The sequence below is a fragment of the Elgaria multicarinata genome, chromosome 10 (genome assembly GCF_023053635.1).
Source record: "Elgaria multicarinata webbii isolate HBS135686 ecotype San Diego chromosome 10, rElgMul1.1.pri, whole genome shotgun sequence".
NCBI lineage: Eukaryota > Metazoa > Chordata > Lepidosauria > Squamata > Anguidae > Elgaria > Elgaria multicarinata.
Genome location: NC_086180.1, coordinates 49,500,247 through 49,524,660, shown reverse-complemented (window position 1 = coordinate 49,524,660; position 24,414 = coordinate 49,500,247). Strand labels below are relative to the sequence as shown.

At 40.2% G+C, this 24,414-nt stretch overlaps 2 protein-coding genes and 1 non-coding gene across 4 annotated transcripts in view; 1 reads left to right on the top strand and 2 right to left on the bottom strand.

Moving 5' to 3' along the window:
• The window catches only part of SH3D19 (SH3 domain containing 19), a 75,911-nt gene extending 62,676 nt beyond the window's left edge, over window positions 1–13,235 (top strand). Inside the window, exons 16-21 of one of the 2 annotated variants that reach the window (XM_063136015.1) lie at window positions 2,740–2,798; window positions 4,581–4,768; window positions 5,368–5,420; window positions 6,465–6,651; window positions 8,868–8,965; window positions 9,893–13,235. In XM_063136015.1, the coding sequence (XP_062992085.1) occupies window positions 2,740–2,798; window positions 4,581–4,768; window positions 5,368–5,420; window positions 6,465–6,651; window positions 8,868–8,965; window positions 9,893–10,000 (693 nt within the window). In that variant the 3' untranslated portion in view covers window positions 10,001–13,235. Of the gene's footprint in view, window positions 1–2,739; window positions 2,799–4,580; window positions 4,769–5,367; window positions 5,421–6,464; window positions 6,652–8,865; window positions 8,966–9,892 lie in introns of those variants that run through there. The other variant, XM_063136016.1, reaches the window with a different exon arrangement.
• A 2,543-nt stretch (window positions 13,236–15,778) lies between these two features.
• On the bottom strand, window positions 15,779–19,783 carry RPS3A (ribosomal protein S3A). The gene is made up of 6 exons (XM_063136017.1): window positions 19,674–19,783; window positions 18,605–18,708; window positions 18,115–18,302; window positions 17,567–17,775; window positions 16,242–16,351; window positions 15,779–15,933 (listed from the first exon to the last, which is right to left on the bottom strand). Exons 1-6 carry the CDS (start codon window positions 19,733–19,735, stop codon window positions 15,812–15,814), a joined length of 795 nt encoding a protein of 264 aa, XP_062992087.1. The 5' UTR covers window positions 19,736–19,783; the 3' UTR covers window positions 15,779–15,811.
• Window positions 16,118–16,184, bottom strand: LOC134405216 (small nucleolar RNA SNORD73). Its single transcript, XR_010025943.1, has one exon. It is a non-coding gene; the product is annotated as a small nucleolar RNA SNORD73 (small nucleolar RNA).
• Window positions 19,784–24,414: the final 4,631 nt, after the last annotated feature.

Genomic DNA, 24,414 nt, shown 5'->3' with positions numbered 1-24,414 from the left:
CTCTCTGGTGCTTTATAAAGAATCTTGAAATATACAATATTGTGAATAATATAAAAGCAGTTTAGCCACAAACATCTAAACAGACAGCAGCTACACATACACACACTCATATTCAAACAATATCCCATGACCTGATTGAAAACCTATCATATGCTGCCTAATGTCTGGGAGCAGAGGCAGGTTTAACCTGGTGCCAAAAAGATAACAGTGTTGGTGCCAGGTGGGCCTTGCTGGGGAGTTCATTCCATAATTGGAGGGCTACTACCAGAGGAGGCACCTGCAGGAGGGATGTAATGTTTTACTGTTTATTGCTATTTATGATGTAAGTGCGGTTTGGACGTCGAATGGTAAGGATGGTAAGTGGTTAATTTTTTTTGTGGGGTGAGTGAGTGGAATGTTGGAGTGAATGCTGATTGGCTGTTGGATTCAAGTGTTTGAAGGGGAGTGACAGCAGTTAGAGTTGACAGGATGAGAGAGAGTCTGGGTTTGTCTGCTGAAAGGGTTAGATCAGGGTAGGATCAATGTTTTGTTGTTTTGGGAAAACAGGAAACAGGAGGAGATAGATTTGACTAGTGGGTAGAGTAGGCAAGGATACATGATATATACTGTGTTATAAAAAACAAGTATTGCAGCAAATGAAGCCACAAGATTGGTAAACTGCATGAACTTACTTATTGTTAAATAAAAGTTATTTTATTTCATAAACTAGATTGGATTCTTACCTGAGGTAAGGTACTGGGATATATGGTGGCAGCGGTGAAGTAAAAGAGTGAATAGAGTGGAGCACAGAGTGCTGGGCTGGTTGCTGAGGGGCCAAGAAGGGTCAGTGAAACACAGAACCAGTGAGCAGCAGTATGCAGACTGGGACCATGGTTGGGATCCTTTAATAGAGAGAAGTAAAAAGGAGACCCAAAGGGAGCAGTTGTGACAAGGGCCTAGGATGATGAACATAGTGTATGAGTAGGTTCATTCTCTTCATGATCCATGAAGTCATTAGGCCAGCATACCTAGATGTAAATAAATTTAAGCCTGTGTGTTCCAATTCCACAATAATATGCCTTTGCATAAGCAACCATGTATACAGAGAACATCTTAATTCATGTCAATAGAGCAGGCAGCTTCACATTCTCAAACAGAGGTACAAGTGTTGCTGCTCATTCCATTTAAATGGACAGGAGTTTTGTGTAAGCGTTCAAATGTGCATATAGTTATGGATCATGGGTATTAAGGTATATGGTATTGAATCGATGGCCTTATATGCTCCTTCCAACTCTACTATTCTATGAAATCCAAATACTTGCCTACAGCAATTTGAGGATCAGATTGCAAGTTGTGAAACAGATTAGGAACTGTGCCGAGGGCTGCTTTCACTCTTCTGTTGTTAAGGGTCTTGGAAAACATGTGCTAACCTGATGTCATCTTGCTACGTGTCTGAAACAGCTTGAAGCATAACTGATTATTTGCTGTTTGAGCTGTGCTGCAAATATTGTTAGGAAATGGTTGGATAAAAATGAATAGTAACAAATGATAAAAACCCAATCATATGCTGCCAAATGCCTGAGAGAAAAGGAAGGCCTTAACCTGATGCCGAAAAGATAAGTGTAATCGGAGGGTCGCCACCAAGAAGGCTGTCTCCTTTCTTGCTACCTTCTAAGCTGCCCTCGGAGGAGGCACCTGGAGGAGAGCCTTATAAAAATCAATAAAGGGCCTTATAAAAATGAATAATAGATTATGATGAATAATGACAGTGGCATAATGTAGATTCTTCAGATATCCATCTCAGAACAATACCTAGGCTTTCAACAAATATATCCAGGGTAACAGATGAACACACCTTAAATGTTAATATTGACTTTTATGTCAGCAAAAATATAAAACCCCTTGCTGTGTGTGTATATAAGCTTGTCCATTTCCAACTGTTTAGATCTATTACAACTCATTTAATTAATTAATTCCCAAAAAAATTCTATTGGGCAGGTGAATGTTGTAATTTTAAAATAGGAATGAATACAGATTTTTCATGGCTTGCCTGAAGTACATGAGAATTCTAGTTCTGCCATCTGATAAGAAATCTGGCACTGAGTGCAGTACTTGCTCTGCAATAAAAGTTTACAACAGGCATCCTAGAGTTTCCATGACTGCTTTTACAGCCAATCTCCCTGAGTATGACACCAAGAGCATAATGCCAGAGCCTCTATGTAATTTATTATTACACCCAGCTTCTTAAAAAGCTGTTTTTGTATGAATAAAGTAGTAGGATTGGCAACATGTGTTTGTTTTGGCTGCAGATGTTGAGATGGAAGAGATCAAAGTCCTGGAATGGATATGTCTGAATAATAATCCTGACTATTGTGACATGAAAAAGCAGATAATAGACTGTAATATCAATTAGGAGTAGGAGCCAAAGGCAACAGCATATAATTACACTCAGTGCTGATTTCTGCCGGTCATGTGTGAAGTCAAGAGAGGACTGTTGTTACTGAAATAGGCTATTAGGAACAAAAGAAAAGTATAGAACATGGTGTGTCTTTAGAATACTGAATATAGAGTGATAATGAAACATGCCTCTTCAGTTTTGATCAGTGACCAAAATATTCTAACAATTGAGCATTGCCACATGAAGGCTGCAGTTGGAACTGCACTTTTATCAAACAAGCTTGTATAAAAATATTCTGCTTTTAAAGCTAATTGAAGGAAACGACCAAAACATGTACATTTTCTTTCTTATCTCCTTCCTAGGTTGATGTTTCAGGAGAAAACAACAGGAAAAAAGTGAATTTATCATCACCGAGTATTGTGTAAGTATTTATAGAGATGTTCATATTAAAAATAAGTATCGGTGTAAGATCAAGGGGACCATGAGCAAAGTTCCATTTTTGCAACAAAGCTTTCCTGCTATGGTCCCTTGTACCTCCCTGAAAAGCCACTTCTATAGATCAGGGAATTCGGTGAAATGGCACAGGGATGTGGTAGAGGTGGCCACAGCTGGAGGCATCAACAGAAATGCATATGCATACATAACATACCTCCTTACTGGAGCAGAAATGCCTTCAAGTCACACAAGGTGTTTTTTTTTTTTGGATTCCACCCATAGAAAGCTGGAAAACCTGCGGTCCGATCCCAATGCTTCATGCACTAGCAGAAAAGTTCTTAAAGGGAAATACAGAATTCTGTACCACAGTGCACAGCATATTATAAAACAGTGTAACAAGACTGTTAACTTCAGCATTTCAGGCAGACATGCTCTCACTTCAAAAGTTCAGGATTGGGTGGCTTGGCAACTTAAAGAAAGGATTCATTGGAAACTATTCTGCTTTGTGTGCCTCTTGATTTCTGCAAATCCAATATATTCTCATTCATTCCACATAAATTACAACATAACGTAAAGAACAAGAGTTGTTTTGTGTAATATAAGCATTACTTTGACATGCAATGATTAAAGGAATTGGCAGATGGCATCATCTCTCAAACAAGTCTGCCAAGGATGTTAATTTGTTCTAGATGTAGAATTGGTGGTTTCAGTAGATAGACAATAAAATATAGGAAGGTAAGGGGCAGTAACTTTGATCAAGATTCTCATTAAAGAGTGAGTTATGTAAGGAAGATAACAATTACAAATGCCTTATGTTTCTGTGAGGTGGATGCTAAATCAAAACAATCACATATATTCAACCTTATGGCTCTGTCAATTGAAATATTGCTACATAGCATTTTAAAATTACTTTTAAGGTACTGAATTAATTAAACTCAATTGTGTGACTGCTATAAGATTACCTTTATAACTGGTCTTTCTCCTTTCCCTATTCCCTATATGATTTATTTTGCTTCAGCCAACCTCATAGAGGTTACTAACCTTTACTAACAGTTGTGCTTGCAACAGCTGAAGTAGCCCGTTTGTGGCAAGTATGGTTGGAGTTGCCCTAGTGCATCTCTGCTTTAGTGACAAAGGAAAGAGAGAGGTTGTCTCTTTGGGTCAGCATTGAGACCGTACACCTGGTGCAGTGGGCTCCTAAGAATAAAGCTGTTGCTTCGTTCTCAGTAGCTAACCCCTATTGTTTTGTTCATAAGCCTCCAAAGTCAGAGGCTTATGATCATCCTATGAAGAGCAGGAAGGCATTCTCCTCCTCCCCACAACCTGCATTTTTTCCTTAATGGGCTTTTTTGCCTGTCCAGCAGTTGGGGTTTTGAAAGGGGAAGGAAGGAGGCTGGACAGGCCTCAGGGTAGCTCATTTCCTGGCATCTCGTCTTCTTCCCCTCCCCCTCTCCTCTCACAAAAATGCCCCCTTTTACCCCTCTCTGAAGTTTCTTTCCCAAGCTCGGAGAGCAGCCAGAATGGTTCCTTCTGTGCCAGCTGCAAGTGGGAGGTAGGTCAGAGGTCCAATTCCCTCCTCCAAGGTCAGAGCACTGTCTCCAACCCCAGAGATGGGAATCCAAGGTATCCTATGGCCCCTCAGACACTGTCTAGGGACCCTAGGATTGGTCCTATGTGGTAATGGTTGCGATTCAGAATTTATAAAACATCTTTAAAAATGAAAAGTACTGGTCTTCCTTCAGGTTTTGCTTTGTTTTGTTTATTTTAGAGGCCCTAGATGCATAGCTCGATTTGAGTACATCGGAGACCAGAAAGATGAATTAAGCTTTTCAGAAGGTGAAATTATTATTTTGAAGGAATATGTCAATGAAGAATGGGCCAAAGGAGAGCTGAGAGGCACCTCTGGAATTTTTCCGTTGAACTTCGTTGAAGTCATTGAAGATCTACTTGAACCAGGTTTTTTAAAAAATGCAATTCTAAATGAGTAGGTCTCTCACATTTCCCAAAGTGCCATTTAGCAACACTTGCATAAGCCAGTAGGAAGAACTGAAAAAGGAGTTTTTGTTTGCATATATTAAAAACAAGCACAAAAGTACTATGGGGTGAAAAGAACCACAAATATTATATAGTCCAGCCTTCATCATTGATACCTAATTTACTAAATAAACCCATCTCTCTTGATGCTCCTTCACATATTGGTTACACTGTAACTCATGAGAGGACAAAAGGTTTTGTCTTTTTACCGCATGTACACACCACAGCACTCCAGTGCCCATCACAGCGCCTAATCAAAGATTTGTTTGGGATGCACTACAGGCATACATAGTGTGTATGTATAGAAGCATGCACACACACACACACACACACACAATGTACTTAGGGCAAAGAACATGAGTGCAACATCACAAACCTTATCTTGTCATATGTTAGTGTCACAAGAAAATGTTATTTCAAGATGTTAATTGATAACTTACAAGGAAGGAATGGGAAAACCACCTTATATGTACTTGACATGATTTATAATTATTTTTATGATTTATTTTTCTTTTATACAGGTAATGGACCACTGCTGAAGAATAAGAACAAGAACTCTGTGTCTGAGACACAGGTAATCTGTTTAATATTTGATAGTATTATAATCAGCATGTGACATTCTGCTATTAAAAAATGTTCTGAAAATGTGCCTATAAGTATACATTTAATTAATTTTGGCGGTATCTGGTGTTTTCAGTCTAAGCCACAGTAATTTTGCAAACCAGGTCAGTTTCTCTGGTGACAATTAAGACTTATTAATGTATAGCTTCACAAAAGCACTGGATAACTACTGAAATGAAAAGGACTTGGATAGCTTGGATTCTGAATGAACAAAATTATTAATAGTAGCTTTTGTACAATCTGAACCAAATGCTTTTTAAAAAAATCAGCTTTAACATACTGAAAATAGGAATGCCTCGCTGAAGAGCTCAGCTCCCCAGAATGCACTTCTCTTCCAAAGAGATATTATTTCCAGGCTCTCTTCTTACACAATTCACCTTAAGTGTATTTACTCAGAAGTAAACCACAGCAAATTCATTAGGTCTTCCTTACTGGTAGGAAACTTTTAAGATTTCAATCTCCCCCATTTTTTTTTAAAAAAAATGGCCACCATGGACTTCAAAAATGGCCATCAAAGGAAAGTTGGAACAAGAGGTAGCGAAACTGATGCAGGAATAAGCCGGAAAACCATTAATGGAGAGGCAGTTTCCCTTTGTTGCATACCAAAGATCAGTGCGTTCTAGGTCTGGAGGTGGTTATGGCTCTGCACTCATTGGGTTCTGTGATTGCAGGCTCTTCACTTTCCCTCCAGAGAACGCAATAAAATAAGATTTATACTTGGAATGCACTTTAACTTGTTCCTTTCTATGTAAAGAGCACACAAAGAAATAAGCTCACTGCATTTGTGAGCTACTTAAACTGAACCAAGACTCACTATCTTTTTCATGTGCCTCACAGGGTAAGATTGATATAGAGCTTTTCTCACATTTAACCTCAAGCCACTAATCTGTTTTAGGATGATTAAATGATGTGTATAGAATGAATGGGGCAGGGTTGCTTTATAAACAGCACTAGAAAAATTCTAACATATGCATACGCCTCTGACTCGTTTTCACAGGTGGCCGGACATGCCGGAGAGTGGTGTGATGCTCTCCATGATTTTAAAGCAGAAACCCAGGAAGACTTACCTTTTAAAAAGGGAGACCACATCTTGATCTTAGAGCATTTGGACTCGGAGTGGTACAGAGGGAGACTAAATGGAAAGGAAGGAATTTTCCCTGCAGTGTTTGTTCATGTTTGCTCAGGTACAGTGCTGAAAGGAAAATGAGTTTCTTGATCTGGTTTTGTATAAACACGTGCTAGTCATAATAAAAGTGTACTAAGAGCAAATGCAATCATGAATAAAAGGCATGTGCTGCAGCCCCAGACCATGAGAAACCTGCATGGTGCACTGAGGCAGAGAAAGATGGGGATATGGCAGGTGTGTATGGTCCTAAAACACCCTCCTTGCGCTGTCTAAACCTACACCTCTGTGCTCACACCAGTGGTGGAGAGCAAAAATAGAGCTCTGTTGAACACTGAAACTTATCCAAGTGCACTGTGCCTTTGTTCAATTGAATCATTTTGTATAGATGCATATCAATCTAAGGCCTTTGGCTATAGGGTGTAATGTAAGTTAGTTGAATGAATATATCCCATCATGTATAAAGTCACTGTGTGCAAACCTATCTGATATCTATTAGCTGTTTTAATATGCGGAGTTGTTCCCCATTTAAGGGTTGTTTGGTGTCTCTAATTTAAGTAATAGTAAACCAGCCAGGTTGGAAATTACTGAACTTACCAGGGAATAGAAAATACTTGAAAACCAAGAGTTTCAGAATCCTCTAGAGGAAGGATGTATTCCTCTAGAGGATTCTGAACCACGCCGGCTACTACTGATAAGATTTTCCTCAGTGTTTTGTTGCCCTTGAAATTCCCAAATAAAGACGCTCCCAGGCTTTCAAGGTAGATGAAATAACTGTAGGTGATAGAATACTCCTCTCAGACTTCGTGTTGTTTCTAGCTCTCTGAACTCTGCTCCCCTCCCCAACCATGCAGATCCCACGCTCTAAGAAACGCTGCCTTATATTTGAATCAGCTGCTGAACCGACAAATGTGTTTCACTGCAGTGTCCAGATAAGCTTAATTTTGGTAGTGATTACACTAGCAGACTGCCGTGCTTGGTCCTTGAAGTGCTACACATTCTGCCATGGAACTGACAATTAATCTATCCCTGGGAGAGGTTTGGTTACATTTCTAAAGAGATCAGCACTCTTGGCACGTAGGACTCGGTATCTGAAACCCAGACAATGCACTAAGGGAAAACATTCGCATTGGGAGAGAACAGCTAGATGCATCCAGAGAGATGAATTAAAAGAATTGGACTGTTATCTGACACGTTGGCATACAAAACAACTGTCATAAGCTGCTTTCCATGTTTGTTTTGTGCCCATATTCTGAAGCTGGGGCTTCGTATGCGACACAAGTAGGACATACCCATTCTCTCATACTTATAAAATAGTTGCCGGATAATGTGAATATGCTTGCATTTATGTCGTTGGCAACATTGCGATCAGTTTTCCTCACAAGATGTTGCACTGGTAATCATAGTCATCCCACCATGTTGCTGCTTAACCCTTCTCTTGAGTTGCAGAGAGACTTTACGTACCATCCCAGTATTGCGTCTTGAGACAGTTGCTTGTGCCGTAGCATTGATATATGCTTCAGCATCAGCTCCTGGTAAAGACTGAAAATAAAGCTGCAGTCAATCTGGTCCTCCTCACAGCTCTTTGGCTAGGAGGGCAGCATATCATTGGACTGGAAGTCTCTAGTAACAAGAAGACATTCCATAACCTTCTTTGTTTATGAAGTGAGATCAACATTCAAGTGTTTTCTCCACTATCTCAGAAGTAAAATCACTGTGGTGATGAATTACCGGCAACTACATCCGCCATAATAAGTTGTCTAGAAATTAATGCTTTCATACTAACCTGATTATCCTGTGATGACATGTCCAGTATACACCATAAACTTGCAGTAAAAGCTAGTGTAGTTTCAGCTACCAGGTAATGGAAGAAATGTATTTAAAGGTCACTACTTTAATTCCAGTCTTACCTCTGCTCTGCAGCTACTATGTTAAAACAAATGCCCTGATGAATTTAGCAGCACTCCCTTTCACTCAGTTGTATCTCCTTCCAGGGGGAGGAGGACTGACCCCCTTCCTCTCAGGCCAGGTACTCATCCTGCCCCCCCCCCGCTCCCATGCAAAGCAACACTGATGTGCTTGCAACTTGGTTGAAACAGTTTATCACTTAAGCAAAAAATCCCCCTTCTCAATATAAAAAACAAGGTCCTGCCCTCATTTCCCATCACCCTTCTCAACCTAATTCCAAACCAGGATAACCAATAAGGCAGAAGAGAGAAAAAAGTTTCTTCTTTTATCCCAAAACTAGCAATTGAATTGTATAATAATATTTTACAGAAGAAACACAACCATCACTGCCTCCAGTTGGGAATAAAGGAAAAGCCAAGGCCCTGTACGACTTTCATGCTGACAATATAGATGAACTCTCCTTCAAAGTAAGCATTTTTTAAACCCGTTTTTGTTTGTTTACCACACTGCTGCAATAAAGAGACAGCATTGTATAAATATGAAAAATATCGACCTCCATCTCTTATTCAGCAGAGAACCAACTGAATGACTGTATCCAGAAAGGGCTTTAATTTCAGCTACTTAACTTTTAAAAATCTGTAGTCTTATATTTGGCTCATATGAGTGAATTAACTATTTTGGCTACAGTTTATAACTCAGTGTTAACTGAATTGATCCTGGGTCCAGTGAGGAAGAGCTGTAGCTCAGTGGTAATGCACATGCTATGAATACAAAACGTCCAAGGTTTAATCTCTAGGCAGGCAGAGAATAACCCTGGAGATCTGTTGAGAATCAATCTGGACAATGTTGAGCTAAATGCACTGGAGCTTTAACTCAGTAAACAGCATCTTTTTCTCTGTTCCTATAGTGAACTGAACATAACTAAAGACATAAACAAAAAACTACTGCTATTACTTCTGCAGGTCTACTCAGAAGTAAGCCCCATTGAATTCAATGAGACTTACTCCCAGGTAAATATATAGGATTGCAGCCTAAGACTACCGATGTGCTGAGATCATCCATGTCAGCACATGAACCTACTTAAGTGCCTTTTCTTATCAGAATTGCACTATGTAGTCACACTCAGTAATGGAATGCCCTTGCACTTCCTATACAATCTTTTCAGCAGCAAGATAAGACAAAAATAAAGAAGTTATATGCAAGAGAAAATTGCAAATGGCAAATTTCAATGCCCTCAAAGTACCTAAAGAAATGGCAAGGTAAAGTACAACACTGTGAGCAAAGTATCAGCAGGGAGAAGAGTCTACAGTGTTTCACAGTGTTGAAAAGAAATATGTGTGATGGGTATTAACAAAAACTGATCTATGTTAACTTCAATTTTCCTATTCCAACAGGCTGGTGATATCATAACCGAACTAGAACCTGTAGACGAAGAATGGATGAGTGGAGAACTACATGGCAAATCCGGCATTTTCCCCAAAAACTTTGTCCAGGTTCTATAATTTTCCTAAGGGTGAAACTCAGTTCTGGACCATCTGCCTGTACAAGTGAATACCTGACTAGCACAAAAGCACATTATACTCTGGGCAGCAGAGAGGATGCCCTCTATTATCACTTGATCTAAATCTTGACTATCAAATGCATTTTTGCACTATTTTTATATAAAAAAGTATACTAGATTGTATAATATTTTGTTTCCAGTTGACACTTCCTCAAAAGCCCTATTCACCCATTTTTCCAAGTAACAGAATTTGTTACAATACTGTACTATTAAGCCACCTGCATTTTAGCAGTTTTAGCATTCTTTCTAAGCTACTGAATATTCAAATTCTGCATCTCTTCATTCCCAGTACAAATACCATGTTCTATAAATTATTAATAGCCAGTGTGTAAAAGCAATATATCCATATACACTATCATCAAAGTCAAGTGCAGGGTTTGGGTTTTTACTTAACCATGCAGGTTAAATTACCCATTGCTTCACGCACCAATCACTTTTGAGTAAAGAGGAAAGTAAAGCAGCCTGAACAGCAGGATTCTCTAGTCATAGCTGTGTTGTGATATGAACATAAGGTCTTGCCTTTCAGTGGGTCAGACCCTTGGTCTGTTTAGCCCACTATTGTCTGGCTGTGGCTCTCCAAGGTCTCAAGCAGTAGTTCTTCCCATCATCCACTATCTGATCCTTTTAAGCTGAACATGTAAAGGTTTGAACCAGAAGCATCTGGTGTGCAAAGTACGTGGCTCTACCACTGAGTTCCTCCGTGGCCCTTACCCCATCCTGTTCCTTTAAACAAGTAAACTTCTACATAAAGATTCCACAAGGTCTACAGGCAACTGCATCTATTGTAGAAAATGCTTTTATATACACACAGAGTGCTGCTTCACAGATTTATATTTCTTGTACCCATTTTTTAATTTCATTTTAGATTTTTCATAATCATGTGACTTCCCTTGTCATCTTTTTGCCAATGTGTGTTATATGTATATGTGAAATACGCCTCACTACCATGACTGTATCCTTACAATGGGAGAGAATTCATTTCATATATCATTACTACGCATTTGTATCAAAGCCTGTTTCAATTTGCTTTCTGTTCACTGGATTTTCCCTCTTCCATTTGGTCCCCCAAAAGGTGTGGAAATGTAACAGCCAAACCATATGCTTTAAAGTATCAAGAAAAAAGTCCCCCCTCCTACTTTTCCACACAATTCTTAAATTAATGCTCAAAAGGAAAACAGAAAGCAGATAGTTACACTTATCCTGTGTTTATAAACTACAGATCTGTGCTGAGTAATTATCATTACATACTTCTAATAGCGTAGGAAATACCACATCGTGCAATATAAATCTTAAATCACATACAACTAAAACTAACATGCTCAAGAAACAATGTAACTGCAAAAGCAATTACATCATCTGAACAAGTACTGAACTGTTCTGAAAGGGTTCCTTATGTGGAAGACAAGACAACCTTGTGGTATCATGAATTTAAGGTGTAAGAATGTCTTCTGCAGTTATTCAGGGAGATTCCAATATGGGATCCATTTCACCACAACCCCAGTTTTATCATCAGAGGGCACTGGCATGTGAAATACAGCCAAATGCTTTTCAGAGTCAAATCTGGAACTTGGGAACACAAAATGTGAGTTAAGAGTAGTTATTAGAAACATTCATACACATATCCCTGAAAGCTGCAAAACAATTAAGCGACTCAAACAGAACATGATTCAGTTCTCATCCACACTTTTTAGCTGGGTTTCCTCTAGGATTGTCTGCTTCCGATTGGTCTCCCCACACTCATACACTCCCTCCCCCTGCAGCAACAAGTGAATTATTTTTTACACAGGATTAGCCCTAGACTTTGGAAATTAAACCTCTTTAAAGTTTAATTTCAACAAGTCAGGAAAAACCCCATATTCAAATAAAAGATTTTCCTAGAGGTATGTGTAAGCTGAGCAGCTATTCATTCTTTTAGAAGAAAATGGCTGCAGGGCCAAACTTACCAGTCTTCCAACACGGGGAAGTAGGATAAGACAAAGAGAAATTTCACCCAATATTAAGCAGCCTAGCGATGTCATAATGCAGTATAATGCAGCAATGTCAATACAGTATTGGCTGTATTTTTATTCATGTACTAAGCACCATGGAATCCCTCCATCTCATGGGGAATGCTACCCTGCCTACCTAAAAGCATTTGCTTATGGAAATTCCAGGTACCTTACATACAGAATGTTTACCTACTCTTTCAGCCTATTTAGAGAAAATACTACATGGCAAAATGCACATAGACTGCAAGAACCAAAGTTTTGGGTTCCTCCCACCCAAAAGAGTAATAAGGTTTTGATGGTATGAAGGCACTATTAGCCTTTCCAACCAGCTTTTATGCTTCCTGACTGCTTTCACACTGTACAATTTTATGTCATTTTAGGAGAGAAACAAAATGATCTTCGTAACAGTTCAATACGTAACGCTTGCCATATCACAGGCTTGATTAAATTTTCTCCTTTTATAAAGCTGTATATGCCAGTGCAGATTGTGTGTACACTTCAAAAGGAATTATTGACATGTCACTTAAGGTGACAATGAAAGTCAACTCTAAACAGAATTGAGTGCAATATTTACTCGTTTGTCGAAAGTATCCACTTTTCTAATGTTTTCATACAAATGTTTTGAGCATGTAGTAATTTAGTCATATAGAGACATTGGGGGCGGGGCAGAGGAGCTTTAATGAACAAGCATGAATTATTCTTTTCTAAGATGGTAATTGGATATTATATCTATTAGCATTTCATACATTTAAATAGGCATCTAGGTGAGCAATATTACTAGTTTCACAATTCTACATGCTAAGACTCGCGAAATGCAGCAGCTTCACTTCAACAGTGCCATCTAAAGGGCTCTTCGTGGTTTTAATGACCTAAACTTGAAAAATACTCATTCGAAGTTAAATACATTATTGGTTGATATCACTTTCCAGAGTAAGACCATGAAGTATTCTACATAACACTTTCTAAATTCCTCAGTGAATACAAGTTCAGTGGGAAAGCAGCACAGGCCGATTAGCCTAAAATGTATTACACAATCATGAATGTAAAACTAGGATCTGTTAACAGTATCATTGCAATTTTTTAAGCTTCAGATTTTTTTTACTTACAAGAATTTTTTTAAATTTACAAATGTATACAAAATAAGCCATTTTGCCTCTAGAAATTCAATATACTTTCCCTCAGCTTTCTGGTACCAGTACATTTGTATTTAACCAATAAACTTGTTTGTCCAAAACTGTGTGTAAGTGAAGCAACTGACTGGATTACCTGAACAACTTGGGATGTAATCCATCATAGGAGGTTCATGTTTAGTCCGAAATAACTTCTGTGCAAGCTTGTCAAAATAAGTACACATAGGATGCAGCCTGGATTAGTAGTATAGCTTAAGTTCTCCCAATGGTAATTGATGCTGGTTTAATTGGGCTAAATTTTACAGTGTCATATGGTTGGATCAGGCCCCTAAAAATGCTACATAGAAGATTGGGCGACCCTACTGAATAGAGTAGGCCATGGGATCCCTTAAATTGGGCAGAGTCAAGTTCTATAAACAGACTTCTACCCAACAAAAGACTCCATGCAATTTCCAGGAACTCCTCTGTACCACAACCTATTCTCTTCAGCAGGGCCCCCAATCCTTGGTGTAGCATTCTCACGAGGAGGGGCTGCTGCTGCCATGAAGCAGGGTTCCCATTTTCGCGAGCCCAACTGCACACACCTAGAGCTAAATCCAACCCACAATGTTCAGAGTGAGTTTATTTAAAATATGAATTAAATCTCAAGATTTCAATCAAATTTTGCATTTTGAAATTTGTAAATTTCTTGAACAAACACACTAACACTGATTGCTATAACAAAGCACATTGGTTTGTAAATAAATATAGAGCATTTTTATACCCTAGGACAATAATTCAAAACTTTTAGGCATGAAGGTGGCATAACATTTTGCAGTGCAGAAGTTTCCCTCCTTAGATAGGAATCAGATTCTGTCCACACTTGCTACTAAAGCAAAATCACTTGAATACAGCTACCTGTCTTTAACTACTAATCAACACGTTATTATTATATTTATTTGTCTCCTGCCTTTTGCCCAATACTGGGTCTAAAGGCGGCCTTAAAGTTTAAAACATACATTGGAAAAAAACAAACGTTTAAACTACACAACAAAATTATAAGTCATTAACATAGATGGAGGGCCAGATTATTCTCCAAGATTAAACCCCTGCAAAAACCCAGTGAGGACTGAGCATGCTCAGCTGCCTCCAAGAGCCACAGGGTTATTATCCAGCATTACACAAGTGTAGGTGTACTTATCGCCCTGCACCGGGGTTGGACTTCAATCTCATCAGCCCTAGCCAGCATAGCCAATGGTGAGGGATCACGGGAGTTATAGGCCAAAAACATATGGAGGGCCACAAGTTGCGCACCCTTGCACAAACAGAAAAAGTGCAAGAGGTGTTATTGTGCTGCCAGCACGGGGATGGACAAGTTAAGGCCCTCCATCATTTCTCACCATTGGCTATGCTGGCGAGGACTAATGGGAGTTGCAGCCCAGCATCTCGAGGGCTACACTTTCACCACCCCTACACTAGTGCCAACCCAACCATCAGCAGAGATGAGGACCCTCTGGCCCATGGGCCTGACTTGGTCTGTGGAGGCTACCAGCGAGCTTGAAAAGGATCAAAATGGGGATCTATATTTAATTAAAACTCCGCCTCAAATTTCCATGGGCACAGGAATGAACATTTAAATTGATGTGGAAATTATCTCCAATCCGTGATTGGAAATAAAGTGATTCACCTGGGAATACTCTTACAAGCATTGGCTGAGCCCCTTTCCACCAACTGGGATAGTGTTTGGAAGAATCCCAGCGGAGTCCCTTTCTCCATGCCTCTCTCTGAATGGAGAAAGAAAAAATAGGTGGTGTCGGGGGCAGGGACTAGTCCAGAGCAAGGCAATCTGGGCGCCAGACTTTTTTTTTAAAAAGGTCCCAACCCCTGCATAAGCAACATCTAACCCAATGAAATAGCACGGAACAGGTTATGCAAGCAGGATAAAAGTATGAGATTTGACACTTGCGTAAGAAACAAAACGGGATTTCTGCAAGCAGTAGAACTTTGCACTATCATAGTTGGGTATAAAAATAGTCAGTTGGAAAACAAAAGTGGGGGAGAAATTCCCATAAGCAGGTTAGTAAGAAATGTGGCAGGCTACTAACATTTGTGGACCTATTTGCAAGGCTGAACAACAGGATTGAATCCAGATGAAGTTAGTCATAACTTAAATCCCACCAACTTCAAGTGCAGCTAACTTAGTCTGGACACAACTAACTGAGGTCCAAGTTTTTGTACATACTGAATAACTGCTGTGTCAATTAACAATATGCTTTCTGGACTGTGGAGCAGACACCAACACTGAACATCTGAATGAGGATTTTGATTCAGTTGGCTTGAATATATATCCTCTGATTTTATTCAAGCAGACTTGAACTTTACTGTTGAAGTAGTATCAACTGTGACCCAGAGTGCCTGAACTCCATCTGAATATCCAACAGTTACTTGGCAAAGCTACTTTGAAACGCAATAGGACACCCTAACTACTTTTGTTTTTAAAATTCAAAATACAGAATTACCACACGTTGAGGCCTATTCACTTGCAAAGTCAGAGGTCTTTAGCAAGCAGTATGAATATAAGATATGAGCAAGTGTTCCATACAAAAGCACAATATCACACCATTTATATTAAATCTTTTATTTTTGTATCTGATTTTAGACAGACTCTTGCACTGGGGGCTCATACCCATCAGCTCTTTCTACCTTCGCACCAGTTTCATCACCTGATGGCTTTCCAGCACCACCACCTTCACCATGCAGTTCCATCAGTTTGCCCACTACAAATAATAATACAACAATGTAAATTAATATGTCAACTTTGTGTTAGGATTCTACATTTTGAGCAAACTTAAATGTATATATTCTTCTAAAGAACAAAAACACATTTAGTATTAAAACACTTGGCTATTCATTAAGTGCCCTTCAAAAAACAAAGAATTAGCCTTTGAGGTGCTTAATGGGAATATCAGCATTGAAAAAGAGTAATCATTGCATCATCTGGGACCGAAACAAATTGTCATCATTCATTCCCACACCAAATTAATACAGTGAATGATAATCTTTTTATAAATATAGAAGTACTTACATTCAAACTTGGGCTTCTTAAGCATCTTGACTTTACGAACATAGACATCATGAAGGGGATAGATTGACTGACACGCTTTTTCTATGTCTTTGCCAATGCTGTCTGGGATCCTAGAATGGAAGGAAAGAAACAGTTCACTTAGAAGCCATCAAATTATCAAACTTAACAGAAACAAAAGAACACAGAATTGAAGTTGCACTATTTTTAATTTTTGCCTCTCTCAGAAAGCTGCTTTTGCTGGAGCCGGAGCAGAGATGGTACCTCAGGAACTGTGTCCTTCTCAATTGTTTGTGGAAAACCATGATGCAAAAGGAAGGCAAGTGGATCCAACTCCTGAGCCATTTAACACAGTTATGTGATTCAGCTTGGTCAGATAAGATTCCATGCAGTAAAGTTGCATTGCAACATAAATACTAGGAGTAAACAACCTGAGGTTGTATCCAGACTTAAATCATTCTTTGAGTAGACCAATTAAAATCAATGGGACGTTGATTTTACCCATTAATTTCAAGAACATCTGGAGGGCACTAGATTGCCTACCCCTGAAATACACAACTGTCCTATAACATATGCATGTGATGCCACACACATCAAGAAAATGCAAATGAAAACTAAAAGGGTTGTCTCAAATATGTGATTGGAAAGGCAGGAGAAAGTACCAGGGGGGAGAGAACAAACAAAAACATAGCAGCTCTGATGTTTTACAAACAGGACTTTCCCATCATGAAATGAAGCTTAATTCTTTTTCTTCATTTCCATTTGCCATAATTGTGACATTAAGATGACTATGAGAACAGCTTAATTCCATGTATGGCTGAAGATATCAGCCACTACTTACAATGGGATGAATCTAGGCATAACTATATTTAACAGACTTAAATCCCAATGGTTTCAATGTGTTTGTTAAGTGTGATACTTCATCTGGATCCAACCCAATATAATCTGAAAAAGCTCTAGTAGTGTAAATGCTAAAATCAGTGTTTTGCCAGTTTTCCGGTTCTTTGAAAGGAAAAACTGAAAACAGCTTTTATATAGCATTCAACTACCCAAAGTGGAGTTAGCGGTGGTTTGAAAAAGCTGACATCTATTGAAATATTTATATAAACTGCTTATTGTAAACAAATTCTATTTAAAGTGTGGGGAGAGACTTGTGGCACTCCAAATGTTTCAGCCTCAAACTTCAATCGACTCTGGTCAGCACAGTCAATGGAGAGGGATCATGGGAGTTATAGACCAAGGCTTCTGGAGGACCACACATTGCCATTCCTGATTTAAAGTAACATGGAGATTGCATTCCTAAAGGATAGACACAAAATTCAACCTACAGCTTATTGACAACTTCTTTCAGGTCATTTGTTTGCACTTCTCGTGTCATGATTTCCACCATTTTCTTGCGGATTTGGCGGACCTGCTGGTGCTGGGCATAGGAAGTCTTGCGAATCTGGTTAGTTCGCTTCTTGGTGAAGCCAACACAGAAAAGGCGTAGAAGATAACCATCTGTAGTTTTGACATCAACATGGGCTTCAATCATTGTCTGTAACACAGAGTTCAAAACACAGTTTCTTAACATACCAGATCATTATATTTAGGTAAGAGCGTCGAATACTAAAACATTACTAACTTACAAGATCAACTGAGAACTCCCAAAATACACTTAAAAGCAAGCAACTGTTCATATCTCCAGACGCAAAGCAAAAAAACTCTGCAACTATTCTTCTTATATGATTTGTTAGAGCCACTTTTTAGGATCTGGTACTGTGTACATGCTAACCGTCAATATGTTATTCGCAGTCTACAGATTCCCCCTCCTCCACAAACAGCAACTAAGTGCAGTATTTACAGCTTAAGTGAATTACATCCAAGTATTACTAACCTGCCATTTTTTGACCATTGAACACATTTTGTCACGTGTGAGATCCATCCCATGGAAGTTTGTAAGACAGTTTTTTCCCTGCACATCCTCTGTGATAAGCTTGAATTTACGGAAGGCAACTTCATCATTCTGTAAGTCAGCAAGACTTACTTCAAAGACACGGCCCTTGAGTCCATCAGAAGCAATTTCTATAAGTATTAAATAGTATTAATGTTTCTTTCATAAACAACTGCTAAACTAACAGCCAGATCCCACAACGTTCATATTACGTTTTACTTTTGCATTACTGTCCTCACATGGAGCAGACAACAATTCAACAGATTTTCAGTGGACAGTCAAGTTAAAAAGGTTTTACAATTCAAGCTGAAAACACCACCCACAATATTAAAAAGTGGCACTACAAAAATCAGTTCAGCAAGTTTTGGCCTAGCAAGCACTAGAAAATTATATCATAATTAAATTGCAGAAATTTCATTTCAAGTTAACTTACTTGTCCCCTGAGTCCTGGTGACTAATGTCTTCCCCAAGTTTCGAATATTGAACATTGCTGGGGCCTTGACATCATACCAGTCCTTCTTCGAGAAGGGATCAACCCTGATTTTCAAGAAAAGATGGGGGAGGAGGGAGAGAGTCTTCAGACTAGATTTTTTTCACATTTAACGCTGAATATTCTACTAGCTCCAAAAACATTCGTTTTTCAACACAACACAAATTGGATATTTTAAAAATACAATGCAACTTGCAATATTGTTTCATCCAGCTAAACAACAACCACATGAGGCACATCTCCATTTCACAGGCAAGGAGGTGGGAGTCTGAAGCTTGTTCTCCCCTTCCCTTTCTCACACGTGGATGGGAGTCAAGTCTCTCACGTCTAAGCCAACACTGCCTTGCATCCTTTCCAGTTACAGCAAGCAACGCATCAGCTCTGCAAATTTGGCCCGAATATAACTTTACCTTACCAGACACCAATGCCTCATCTTAGCAAGCAACCAAATAATGCCACAACAGAGCAAGGTGCAAAATTATAAAGCAAACCAAATTAGAAAGGACCATTCCTATCGTATTTCAATAGTCCGATTTCAGGTAGGCAACAACATTGCATCTACCAGTAAGGTACAAAGGCTATGAAGTCCAGCCGATAATTACTAGGCCCTGCTGGGCTACAAGCTCCCTGCGGCACCAACCCCTTTGCCCAAACTGCTTCTCTGCGGTGAATAAAATGCAACTGTCCCAAAGGCCGCTGCACTGAGGCGTAGGTCTTGGTGTCGAGAAGACTTCAGGCTACGGGGAACGAGGTTCGGGACCCCGGAGCCTCGCCTTGCAGGGCTTCCTTGCCGGCCCTCGAGCCCCAGAGGCCGCTCGCGCCCATCCCATGGCACCTCCTGCTCTCGCGCTCCCCCTTCTCCTAGCAAGCCGCCATGTCGACAGCGCTCTCCCTACCCTTGCCCCCCCCTTCCACCATCCGACCAATATCGGAGGCATCCGGCGCCACCAGGGCACCGCTCTTGCTCAGCCGCGCTCCTACCATCTCCGCACTCCTGCCTAGCCGGACTTACACTTTCTTCTTCGCGCCTTTCTTGCCTCCTTTAGTCAGGCGTTTATTCTTGCCAACCGCCATAGTGCCGCGCCGGGAGCCAAAGAGGCCGGAAACTCAACACCACGCGAGATTATACGAGAACCGGGTTCACGCGAGAGCAAGTTCCGAGCCTTGCAGATGCCGCGAGAACAGGAAACTGTGTAGCTTGGCCGAGACCAGGCGGGAAAGCAGAGCGGCCTCTAGCGGAGGAGGGTCAGGAGTTCAGCACTCTCAGGAGCGATGCGCTTGCGCGCCTACCTTTGCTGGACTCTCTGAAGCCCGCCCGCATCCACGAAGGCTCCTCCTCCTCCTCCCACTGTTACCACTAGCAGCCATTCCAGCAAGCCGTCCTATCAGCGCCACGGAAAGGATTGCTTCCCCGCCCCTCGTCTTCCTGCCTCATTCTTTTCCCTTGGGTGTGTCGTGTCCTTCAGGAGCGTCAGCCTGCGGGTAGGGACAGGCTTGCGTAATAACTACGTAAGCCGTTCTGAGAGTCTTGGGTTGAACAGCGGCAGACAAATAAATAAATAAAATGGAAAACATTCCCTGATTATTTTTATTGGAGCTTGCAATACCTCTGTGCGCATATTATAACCCCAAACCGCTATTGATGGGTGAGGGGGACGACTGATACTCCTTTAACAATAATAATTTGTTACCCGCCTCTCCCTCTGGATCAAGGCGGGGTAAATCTATTGTCCTCTTGTTATAAAATTAATACATTGACTAAGATTCTGAGTTTGCTTCCATTGGTGGGAACATCCCCTGAGTGGACCTCTGCTAATTGGATTATCCTACCAGAGCCTTCTTAATCAATTTCCCCATGTTCCCCACAGAAAATCTGCTCCGGATAGTTGGGGGACAATCTGGAACAGTGGGGGGGTAGGGGAGAATGGGGGGGGAACTCCCCCACCCCACATCGGCCAACAAGATCCTGTGCTGGATTTCAGTCTTGTCTGTAAACAAAGGGAGCCCTTCTGTTCACAGAAGCCTAGTTAAGATCCTAGTTTATATAATTAATGTAATCCCATAATTTATTTTTATTATATAATTTATAAACAGTTCCATGTCAAGCAATATCAGAGCAGTGTGCAACAAATTAAAAAAAGAATCACAATAAAAGAAATATAAATAAAATTGACTGGAATGTAGTCATTAGGCAGGAAATGATTGCCTGAAAATAAAAGTTTGTATAGTATTACTCAGATTACGAAAGTAATTTAATGTTGGCACACATTTGCTGTATTCTTAAGAAATTGTTTTCAGCGTAGATTATATGTACCAAAACCATAATTAGAAACACTAATTTCTACCAGAATTAGGGCACAATTCTATGGGGTGCGCCCTGCCAAGGTGAAGCAATCATTGCTTTTTTCGCTAGACTGGCTTTTTGGCCTGTCTAGCAATAGTGCTTCAAGAAGTGGAAGGAAGAAGGCTGGAAGAGTCTCAGGATAACTTGTATCCTGGCCTCTCCTGTCTCTTCCCCTCCCTATCCACTGGAACACCCCATTTCAAGTCAATTTTCTGACTTCGGAAGCCAGGCTGGCTGGCTTCATGCTGGCTGCAAGGGGTCAGGCGAAGGGGGGTGTTGTCGGATCTCCGACCAGCTCTTACAAAATCAGAGCACTGTCTCCGACCTTGGAGGAGGGAATCCCTAGTATCCTATGGCCCCGCAGAAAATGTCTAAGGGTAATACGATAGCTCCCTTAGAGTGTCTTTGTCTTAACTCTTAAACTGTTGTACAAGAAATCTCTTGAGTATTTCTAGGGATTATTTGGCATGATATAATACTGTATTTTCATTGAATAGGGAAATCCTCAGGTTTTCCTAATCCCCAAACCTTTTTCCCTCCCCTGCCCCCACACAGCCACAGCAGAAAAGAACCATGGCACCTGCCTTATGAGGTCACAAAGTGGGGAAATGCAGGTGGAGGGGATATCAGATTATGAAGAATCCTTTGGTCTCTCCAGCCCCACTCCCAGAGACCTGTCTAGAGGAAAAACACAACAAAGGAGGACGGAGAGGCGGAAATCTCACCCTTTCCAACCTGCCAGCAGTAGCTTGACGGGGTATTGGATACTTGGATTGCATCCTAAGTCACTATTTCTTTCACACAACTAATCACAGATACAATTAACATATTCTGTAGAGAAATCTCTAGAGAAATAGCCTATTCAAAGCCTGCTTTGGAACGCAGCAGAACCTCTATAATAATCTTGCAAAATACAAAGCATGTTTTGGAGACACTTCTAGATGCAACAGGATACCCACAATCAGTTCTTACAATTGGGAGTGACATAGCCTCCTTCACACACAAAGTCATAGTACATTTAGTGCAAAAGGAGGGGTAGGAAACCTGTGGCTCTCTAGATGATGTTGGACTACGAACGTCATCACACCGGGGGGGGGGGGGATCGCATTTCCTTACTGTTGCTTCTCCCCTGCATTTGTCGCTCATTACTTCTGCCTGGAGGGGAAAGAGGAAGTAAACAACATGCATGTGGCCCATTCATGGGCTGTTTTAATTGCACCGTTTTTCCTGCACATAGCTGGAAATCACAGCACATGAGATTTAAAAAACAAACTCAGATTAAAAGAGGTCTATTTTTTAAGAAAAACGAGCAGAAAGAGTGGGAGGCAGATGTCGTCTAAAGCATGCACGCACATCCATAAGTGGGCAGTAGTGAACGTGCTATAAAATGCTCGTCTGATGAACCTCTCTATCGCCCATAATCCTTTGAGCTGGGGCTCAAAGAATTGGTGCTGGAATCCAACGACATCTAGAGGGCCACAAGTTCTCCACCCCTGAGTTAGATAAAGCAACATAACTACCCTGAAACATTTGAAGTCCATGGATCCCATATAATGTTCAAGAAACTAGTCTTGAATCAGGGGGGAAATGTGAATAATTGATTCTGAGATATTTTAATATTATAAAGGGAAACAGACTTTGTTACACTGAGATGTACTGAGTTATGACATTCTCAAAATATAGAAATCTATAGATCATTTCTTCATTCTTAGCTTTAAATAAAACAATTCAGTAGACAGAAGAAGAGATATTCTCTTTTAACAGTATGCTTGTTGTAGCCACTCAGAGTAAACCTTTTACTCCTGAGTGCAACCTAATGTTAATCTGCCCTGGGTGTCAGAATTGTAAGCATTTTCTTAAAGCTCCAGCTCCTGAATAAGTAAGATCCACAGGGATTACTGAAACCTCAGAAAGGCCCAGGTTCCCAATTTACTCAGTTGCTACAAATCCTACAGGAAGAAATACTTAGATTTCACTCACATTTCCAGAAAAAGAATTAAACTGTGCCGAGTGTATCTTAAAGGCTTAACTGTCTGTCTGATTCTAGTGGATTAATTCACTGAGTGTGTCCTTATGTAAAAGCATGTCTTTACAGGATTGAGCACCACACATGTATGGTTGCAACACCCATTCCATGAAGCCATTGTACTACATACTCCTGAAGTGCAGGTTCAGATGATATTTTTGTTTTTTTAATATGGTAAATCTACCATAGTAATTATGAAGCTGTTTGTGAAAGTATCATAATCCATGTCAGAGACTCAATGACAATAGGATTCAATGACAACAGGATTCAATGACAATAGCACCAAATTCTCACGGGGTTCTGTAGCATATAATGCAATAATCTGCCAGTCCCCTCTTCAGTCTGCTCCGCATGTGCTCCTACAAGAAAGTGACTTCTAGATTTATTTATTTAAAATATATCTATCCTGCCTTTCAGTACAAGACTTTAAAGACAGATAATAAGCCAAAATGTATAACTAAACAATCTTAAACCTATCTTTGTTTGATCTTTAACTAACATATATGAATAAATAAATGTGTCAAAACATGGCATTCTTTGTTGTGATAATGTGCAACGGGATTGTCATCTTTCTGTAGTGGGGGAGTTAATCATCAGATGATACAAGGAGAATGCACAAATGAGCATTGAGATTAAAAACCGAAGGAACAATGTCAAAGCAACAAACTTTCAGCCTATACAGAGCTATATGTTCCTAAACCTACTGATTTCATTGAGCTTAGACATTTGGGAGTGGAGAAGGAAGCACAGAATAAAGCCACAGACACCAGAGCTTGGGATAAACTAGAGCCGCTTTATTCAAACAATAAGGGAGATTCAGCCCCTCCCTGGATCTGCATGTGAACGTGCGGGAATCTATGTGCGGGAACCTCAGGCAACTTACCTGGCTTTATGGGCGAGCCATTCTCCAAAGCCAGCAGTCGGTTGAATGAGATGGTGGAGGATTGATGAAGTGCTCGGCTCCATGCTAGAGGTTTGCTCCTTTAAAGCCTTCCTCTTTTCAAGATGGATGTGGAGCCTTGGAGAAGAGATTCTAATGTCAAGGCATAAGAACCTCTAGTCCCAGATTTTGACGGAACAAGTTGTTGTTAGTATCCTTGTCCTGTGAGTGTCTTTTTGGGACCAGTAAAATTCTGACTTTCTATTGGAGGATTCCCCCTAATCTCTATCTCCCCTGTTTTCTTTTGATGCTATCCTTTTCACGTATGCTAAATAACAGATGAAAATGAATTACACCTGAAAAATCCTATAGAATAGGTAGCTTCTTTCATTTATTACAAGCAACACATTTGCCTATCAACTGATTCCACGTAAAGCATGTTTATGAAGATAGCCATCGTCCTCAATGATGTTTTCCGCTAACCACATATGTGTGGTTTTTCA